General features: G+C 39.8%; 1 protein-coding gene across 2 annotated transcripts in view; it reads right to left on the bottom strand.

Annotated features, from left to right (window-relative positions):
- The window catches only part of TTC26 (tetratricopeptide repeat domain 26), a 66,133-nt gene that overhangs the window by 44,047 nt on the left and 12,884 nt on the right, over positions 1-9,202 (bottom strand). Inside the window, exons 2-4 of one of the 2 annotated variants that reach the window (XM_017499725.2) lie at positions 8,582-8,709; positions 6,289-6,434; positions 4,262-4,433 (exon numbers count right to left, since the gene is read on the bottom strand). In XM_017499725.2, the coding sequence (XP_017355214.1) occupies positions 4,262-4,433; positions 6,289-6,413 (297 nt within the window). In that variant the 5' untranslated portion in view covers positions 6,414-6,434; positions 8,582-8,709. The remainder of the gene's footprint in view (positions 1-4,261; positions 4,434-6,288; positions 6,435-8,581; positions 8,710-9,202) is intronic. The other variant, XM_017499724.2, reaches the window with a different exon arrangement.

Genomic DNA, 9,202 nt, shown 5'->3' with positions numbered 1-9,202 from the left:
CGCCTCCCAGGTTCAAGAGATTCTCCTGCCTTAGCCTCCCAAGTAGCTGAGATTACATGTTCTCGCTACCAGGCCTAGCTAATTTGTGTTTTTTGTTTGTTTGTTTGTTTATAGTAGAGATGGGGTTTCCTCATGTTGGCCAAGATGGTCTGGATCTATTGACCTCATGATCCGTCCACTTCGGCCTCCCAAAGTACTAGGATTACAGGCATGAGCCACACTACGCCCAGTCTGTCTTTGTCTTTTAATTGGAGAACTTAATCCTTTAAAATATAATGTAATTACAGAAAATTTGGGCTTAAAAAGCAAAATAGGCTATTAGAAGATAATAGCAGAATTGGTTGGGTACAGTGGCTCATGCTTGTAATCCCAGAGCTTTAGGTGGCCAAATTGGAAGGATTAGTTGAGGCCAAAAGTTTGAGACCAGCCTGGGCAACATAGCAAGACCCCCATCTCTATGGAAAATTTTAAAATTAGCCAGACATGGTGGTACATGCCTGTAGTCCCAGCTACTCAGGAGGCTGAGGCAAGAGGATCACTTGAGCCCAGGAATTTGAGGCTGCAATGAGCTATGATTGTGCTATTGCACAGCCTTGGGGACAGTGAGACACTGTCTCTAAATAAATAGATACATTTTTAAAAAAGAAGATAATATCAGAAAATATAATCTTGAGCTAGGAAATGGTTTCCTTTTCTTTTTTTTGAGACGGAGTTTTGCTCTTTCACTCAGGCTGGAGTGCAGTGGTGTGATTTTGGCTCACTTCAAACTCTACCTTCCAGTTTCAAGAGATTCTCCTGCTTCAGCCTCCTAAGTAGCTGAAATTACAGGCACCTGCCACCAGGCCTGGCTAATTTTTGTATTTACAGTAGAGACAGGGTTTCACCATGGCCAGGCTGGTCTCGAACTCCTGACCTCGTGATCCGCCTGCCTCAGCCACCCAAAGTGCTGGGATTACAGGTGTGAGCCACCACACCTGGCAGGAAATGGCTTCTTAAACAAGATACAGAAAGCACTAAACATAAAGATCAATGTGACTATGTTTCAGCCTACAAAATCTTTAATAATTACAAATATTTACTATTTATTGTGTATATAAAATTAAGAACTTTACATACCTCATACCATTTAATCTTCACAAGAACCTATGAGGAGTCAATACTATTATTTTCCCTGTTTTACAGATGATGCTGAAGGAGGTTAAGTATTTCACCTAAAGTCACATAGCAACTATGCCAGGGTTGAAATTTGGGTCTATCTGATTCCAAGCCCAAACTCATAATCACTATCCTAGAGGCCATGCCAGTTTTAGGGGGAAAGTTCTCCAACTCTTTAGTCTCTAAACCAGCACTTTCTCCTCCTTTTTTACCATTATTCTTTTAACCAGCATCTTACATTCAATGTTTCTATTTTTTCATCATCTATTTGCCATCCCTTCTGCCATACCCTTTTGGAGAATTCCCAGTCTGGGTTATTACTCACTCCCGAACTCCTTGCAACCTAGTTCAAGCTCCAATAATAATGACATTCTAATCAGATAAGGAAATGTAGGAAATTCTAATGAAAATGGCCTTTTCTTAGTCTTCATTTCTATTGACCTCTTTTGTACCTCCTCCTTCTTTAAATGTCACTCTCCTTAATTTGTCAGTCATTCAACAAATGCATAGTTGGCAACAACTTTGGGCAAGCATTGTGCCCAGTCCTGGGATACAAATGTCAAAAGACACAGTCCCAACCATCAGTGAGCTTGTTTAGACTGAAGATAATTAGGCAACTAACAAATAATAAGCAGAATGGAGACATTTTGTATGTGTGTATTGCAGTACATTTTAGTGGTTAAGTCTACGTTAGAGTGAGACAGACAAAAGTTTGAGATCTGAATTTGCCACTTATGTTAGCTGTGTAAGCCTGAACAAGTTACTCAAAGTACTTTAAGAATTAAGTAAATCATCACAAATTGTTTCCTGTTTACTTTAGAAAAGCAAGATGTTAATGGTGTTTGTGAGAGACTAAACAATGTAATATAGAGCCCATTATACAAGTTGGTAGAAAAATGCTTGATTTTAAATAGTTTAATGAAAGTATAACAATTAAACACAAACTATGTCTTATTGCTACCAAAAAAAGGTTCTTCAGGTACATTTGACATAGCCTTCTACTGCTGGAGTACATTATAAAATCAATATATAAACTACACTGACACAATTTCAAAGGAAAAAGCATGCCTTTTGGGGTTAGAAGTACACTCTGGTGTTCTGACTTGGATAATTCTAGGTGTATACTATAGATAAGATATTGGGTAACCATACTAGACTATGGAAAAGATACATACAGACAAAATGTAAACATTTAATAAATTGGAGCATACACCAAAATTGGTAAATTTCCCCAAGACTAGGTAGAAAGGCAAGATTGTATTTTGTTTATTTGTTCTTACTAATAGGTGAAAACTCTAAAGATACCAAATTGCAAATCCAGTCTGCTGATGCTGGAAACAAGGCAATTAGGCAGACTCAGGGGACTCTTTAGTTGAAATGACTATTATCCCAAGAATGTATTTTATTTAATATGTAAGTATACGCTATATGCTCAAGCATATACTAAGCAATTTAATTTGAAGGGCAAGGGTAGGATTTTTAAAGTTTGAGAGATGAAGAAATTTTACATTTAAATTTTGGTAGCTTCTGCAATCAACTAAAGTAATAACCATGGAGGTAATTTCCAAGTGTGGCTTCCTCATAGGGTTAACCTAAAATTATCTATTTATATTCATATATCTATATATAGATATAGAGTAGAACATATTTTCTACTCTATATCTATGTATCTATCTATATCTATATACTGTATATGTATATGTGTGTATGTGTATATGCATACATGTTAAATAAAACTGTTAGTAAAATTACATGTTATTTAAAACATGTTAAATGAAATAAAAGGAGGTAATAATCTACAGCCTCCTGTGTTTCTCGGTTTCTTATAAAATGAGAACTACAGTAGCTTCTAACCATGAGCTTGTCAGGGAAATTAAACAATGGATTTAAAGTGTTCTGCATGGTGCCTACAAGTTAGCCAATTTCTAAGTATTTCTAAAATGTCTACCATTTTTGTCTCTTGGAGTAACCTTAAAAAAGAAATTGAAGGCCGGGCATGGTGGCTCACGCCTGTAATTTAAGCACTTTGGAGGCCAAGATGGGTGGATAACCTGAGGTCAGGAGTTCAAGACCAGCCTGACCAACATGGTGAAACCCCATCTTAAAAAAAAAAAAAAAGAAATTGAAGTGTACCAAGCAGAGAAAGAAGGAAGTCATCCCAGGAGTGACAATGCTATACACAAAGCTAGGGGGTAAGAGAGTATGGCATGTGGAACAAATTCAGTGGCTGGACGGAAGATAACAAGACTGACTAATGGCAGGAACACTATTTAAAGGGCCAAAATAAGAGGCGAGAAACTCCTGGATTAAAATAGTAGCCAAGGAGAAGAAGGGATAGATAAAAGAGATATCTAGGATGTATAGCTGATAGGAACTAAGGGAAGATTTCATGCAGATGAAGGAGAAGAAAGCAACAGATACGCAAGGTTTCCGATGTGGTTTACTGGATGTGTGTTGGTGACATTCGATTACAGAGCCACACACATATTTTAGAGGAAGAAGCTGAAGCATTTTTGTTTCTTTGTTTGTTTTGAGACACAGCCTCGCTCTGTACTTAGGCTGGAGCGCAGTAGCTCAATTTCGGCTCACTGAAACCTCCACCTGCCCTGCAACACACCAGCAGCTGAGATTACAGGCATGTGCCACCACACCAGGCTAATTTTTTGTATTTTTAGTAGAGATGGGGCCATGTGGGCTAGGCTGGTGTCAAACTCCTGGCCTCAAGTGATCTGCCCACCTCAGCCTCCCAGAGTGCTGGGATTACAGGCATGAGCCACAGTGCCTGGCCAGAGGCATTTGGGCTTTTTTTTTTTTTCTTTAAGCCCTGGAAAATTAAAGCAACTAACAGAAGCATTTGGTTTTAAACACAATGTAAGGCATCTCAGTAAAATCATCTATAATATAATAGATATAACACAAAGAATTCAGAAGTCAACATTCTTTTTAGAATACGTAATAAACATACGATTAGGTTCTTATAGAATCACACTGGCAATGACAAAGGGATATTAATCAAGAGTTACAAATAACAGAGTTTCATGAATAACTTGGAAAGTATAAAGTAATTCAAATTGGAATGAAGTACATTAAAAACACAGTTCAATACCTCAGCTGCTTTGCCGTTGTAAAGGCGAAAATGATTACAGGCTTTAAGATTGAGTGCGATGGTACTATCAGGAATTTGCTGAAGGTAAACAGCCAAAACTTCTTGAGACACATCATAGTAATCCAATTTATAGTAGCAGAGGGCCACATAAACATTGAGGGCAAGGTATTCCCTATTAGATGAAAGAATTAAGGGTTAACCATGTAAGTCTACTTCATAGAAATGTCAAACTACAAAGCTCAAATGGACAAGGCAAAGAAGACAGTTCATGAATTTGCCATATGAAGAAAGAAGGCAAGATATAATCAGTATATATATATTTTTTGCATTGCAATATTTGGGTGGGTATTTGTTTTTTGTTTGTCTGTTTTTTGAGATGGAGTCTTGCTCTGTCACCCAGGCTGGAGTGCAGTGGCACAATCTCGTCTTACTGCAACCTCCACCTCCCAGGTTCAAGCAATTCTCCTGCCTCAGCCTCCCAAGTAGCTGGGACTACAGGTGTGTACCACCACGCCTGGCTAATTTTTGTATTTTTAGTAGAGATGGGCTTTCACCATATTGGCCAGGCTGGTCTTGAACTCCTGACCTTGTGATCAGCCCGCCTTGGCCTCCCAAAGTGCTGGGATTACAAGTGTGAGCCACCGCGCCCAGCTGGGTGTTTTGATATAAGTAGAGTGAAAGATGACAACTAGAGAAGAAAGGGAACATTCATGCTGTTCATACTGAAAAATTAACATATGCTATAATTGAACATAAACACAAGCACACGCCACACATTAGACCAACACAAGACACACAGGCTCAATGGCTGGAAATGGAAGCAGGTAGGCGACTAAGAAGGTAACAGCAAAAGAGGAAAGAAGGAAGGAAGCTGAGATATTTTTGGGAAGGGAGAGAGAGGCCAAGTGTTTAGTGATAAAGTTGGAATGTAAATTCTTTTTTTTTCTTTTATTTATTTATTTAAAGACAGGGTTTTACTCTGTTGACTAGGATGGTCTCAATCTCCTGACCTCGTGATCCGCCCTCCTCAATGTCTGGTAGAGGACTTTTGGCCCCGTTCCCCAGCCATGTGGAAAGGGCCTAATTCCCGAAAAGGAAGGCCCTTCCTCCCCCACAGGGAGGGTCCCTTATCTCACTCTATCCTGGCCCGGCCCAAGACCAGCAACCTTCCCGCCCAGCGGCCCACTGAACCAATCACCATCCGCCCCACCAGCTCTCCCGTAACCTCCCGTCCCACAAGCTCCCGCCCGGCAGGCTTCCTGCCCAGCAACCAACCTAGCCAATTACTACCYGCCAGGTCAGCTCTCCTACCGCCCCAGGCCCTCTGTCCCTATAAAGTCAACCGAACAAAGAAAGCGCGCGCGATTCATCCCCGTCCGCCTGAGTCGCCCGGAGATCCCAATAAAGTCGGTACCGGCCACCACGCGTCCTGCCTCATGTCTACTGGGGGCCTGCCTCCGTGGGTTGGGGTCCCACAACCAGGGGTCGCACACTCAACCTCCCAAAGTGCTGGGATTACAGGTGTGAACCACCTCACCTGGCTGGAATGTAAATTCTTCAGAATGGTTTGTATCTAATTTTGTCAGCAAGTTACCTACAATGTAACAATAATGCTAAGTTTGATACATCTAGACCATACATTTCAACAGGAGTAATATCACTTCCAAAGGGGAAAAATTGGTTCTCATGGGAGGATGAAAAAATCCTACTCGTTTTATGTGTAAAGCACAGTTATACATATAGCACAAAAATGGATGTATGTTAATATACATATATCAGTATACTAAACTTTCATGGGAGGGCAGTTAGGGGGAAAAAGTCTTTTAGAAGGGTGACAATGGATAAAAAGATAAGAGAAAGCCTGATTTAGACAATACCTAATTCTTAATCTCACCAGATAATCAACTAAACAGATTTGAATGCATGGTGGTACTACATCCAAAGGACACTAGATTCTCAGTCAAACCAGTAACAAAAGAAACAAACAAAATGAAAGAAATGTAGAGGAGGCATAAAAGGACACAGACCTGTTATCTAGCAGTATTCGCTTATATATATCAATAGCTTCTTGGTAGTGAGATCGCATATAGTGGATTGAGGCCAAACTGAGTTGATCTTCTGTGACATCCTGAAGATTCTGATGAAAGCTCATCAACTTTTTCTCATCATTAAACTAAAATTGTGAGAGTGGAAAAGACATGTAAAGAGTCACATTAGTGTTGTTAGAGAAATCAACATCTATGTGATAGAGTTTTTAACTCTTTCTTCTTTAGCCATTGTGTCTCTTTCTTCTTCCTATTTCCCTTAGGTTCCTTGCCTTCTACATCACTTCCCCTGCAAAGAAAGAATGCAAATAGCCTCTGGAGGCATAGCTTGACAATGACAATGGAAAGCCCTTAGGTTACAGTTAATATTATTCCATCCTCTCCTTATCTTTTCTTTTTCTTTATATTTTCTCCCTTTCCTTTTTTTTTTTTCTTTTTAGCCTTTTTACTCTTACCTGGTAACATTTTTAACCTGTTCTTTCGTATCTCGTTCTTCTTGGTAGTCAATGAGGAGTCAAAATGTATTTCTCATCATGTAACTTAGTGAATTCAATTTTTAATTTCCTACTCTACATTTTTTCATTCTTTCTTCAGTTACTATACATTGTTGTTGTTTGAAATTGTCAGAATTCTATTGCAACCTTGTAATGCTTATTTTGTTAGATGGCTACTGCAAATATTAGTTGCCTTTTGCTTACATATGGGGCAGAACAGATATATTTTTGACAGTGATCCTTAATATGCAGATTGCTCACTCCCGCCTGATAGAGAATGACTTATAAGTTTAAAAATTTTGTACAGAATTGTCTTCTGTAGACTATTTAGTTACATGGAAAAATGTTCATGATACACTTTTAAGTAAAACGCCTGGTTATAAAATAGAATATATACTATGATCCAAATTTAGCAATATAAATACACATATATATATACATACATAAAAATACAAATTTTTTTTTTTTTTTTTTTTTTTTTTTTTTTTTTAAAAATTTTTTATCTTTTTACCCGTGTTTTAGTGCAATGGCACGATCTTGGCTCACCGCAACCTCCGCCTCCTGGGTTCAGGCAATTCTCCTGCCTCAGCCTCCTGAGTAGCTGGGATTACAGGCACGCACCACCATGCCCAGCTCATTTTTTGTAGTTTTTAGTAGAGACGGGGTTTCACCGTGTTGACCAGGATTGTCTCGATCTCTTGACCTCGTGATCCACCCACCTTGGCCTCCCAAAGTGCTGGGATTACAGGCGTGAGCCACCGCGCCCGGCCAAAATACAAATTTTTTAAAGACTGGAAGAAAGAGTAAAATATTACAGTGTTAGCTGGAAGTGGCAGTCTTACAGGAAATCTTGATTTTTGTGTGTATGTAATTTGCTATTTTCTAAATGTACTATGGTGAACATGTATAGTTTTTGTAATCAGAAGAAAAACACAGGCCAAGTGTGGTAGCGCACGTTTGTAATCCCCACACTTTGGTTGGCCAAGTTGGGCAGATTACCTGAGGTCAGGAGTTCCAGACCAGCCTGGACAACATGGTGAAACCCCATCTCTACTAAAAATACAAAAATTCGCCAGCCATGGTGGCACACGCCTGTAATCCCAGCTACTTGGGAGACTGAGGCAGGAGAACTGCTTGAACCCAGGAGACAGAGGTTGCAGTGAGCCGAGATTGTGCCACTGCACTCCAGCCTGGCAACTCTGTCTCAAAAAAAAAAGAAAAAAGAAAACACAACAAAATATATTTCTTTAAATTCAATCAAAGACTTTCACTACTACTAATATGAGAGTAGCTTATAGTATACAGCGCTCCCATCAAGAGCATATAGAAAATCTTAAAAACTACTGAAAAATCTGTGTAAAAGGGGCTGGGACAGGCTCACTCCTGCAATCTCAGCACTTTGGGAGGTGGAGGTGGGTAGGTCACTTGAGCTCAGGAGTTTGAGACTAGCCTGGGCAACACGGTGAAACCCTATCTCTACAAAAATCAGCTGGGCACGGTGGCATACACTTGTAATCTCAGCGATTTGGGAGGCTGAGGCACAAGGATTGCTTGAGCCTGGGAGGCAGAGGTTACAGTGAGCTGAGATGGCGCCAATGCACTCCAGCCTGGGTGACAGGAAGTGAAATCCTGTCTCAAAAAAACAAAACAAAAAAAATCTGTGTGGGGGGATCAGAGAGCTACCAAGTGAGTGAAAACTTGAGAGATACCAAGATCCCCAGCAAGAAGTGCAAAGAGGTGATTCTGATATTTAGCACCACCTTCTCTTAAATGGTACCTACCAATTCTCAATTGGTTGCTGAGTTGCTGAAAACTAAGTAGAGCTTCAAGAAGTCTTATGGGCTTAATGGACCAAAAAATAGAGATCGGGGCCCACCAAGCTATCAGTTGGGACCCCTGGAAAGCTATCCTAGAAATAGAGGTAAAATGGAAATACACCAGCTTTAAATCGTTGCAATCTCTGACAGGTATCAGTTCATTTGCCCCTATTCTATGTCCTTCCCAGAAGTAAAAGTAAATTCTAAATCCTTCCTGGAAGAAGACAAAATCATCGAGAGCTTCAAATTATCTCCATTATTTAGTAGCCAGCATTAAACACAATATTACCAAGCAAACCAGGGGTCAAGAACATTTGACTGAAAACCAAGAAACAGCTGTCCAGAGATACACTATTGGAATTATTAGACGTGGACTTTAAAAATAACTGTTATCAATATGTTTAAGAAATTAAATTAAAAATTAGAAAATTTGAGCTGTAAATTAGAAATTAAAAAATAACAAAATGTGGCCGGGCGCGGTGGCTCAAGCCTGTAATCCCAGCACTTTGGGAGGCCGAGGCGGGTGGATCACGAGGTCAAGAGATCGAGACCATCCTGGCCAACATGGTGAAACCCCGTCTCTAC

The sequence above is a fragment of the Cebus imitator genome, unplaced genomic scaffold (assembly GCF_001604975.1).
Source record: "Cebus imitator isolate Cc_AM_T3 unplaced genomic scaffold, Cebus_imitator-1.0 Scaffold260, whole genome shotgun sequence".
Classification (NCBI taxonomy): Eukaryota; Metazoa; Chordata; class Mammalia; order Primates; family Cebidae; genus Cebus; species Cebus imitator.
Note: the sequence above shows the minus strand (reverse complement) of the source record. Positions and strands in the feature narration are given on the sequence as shown.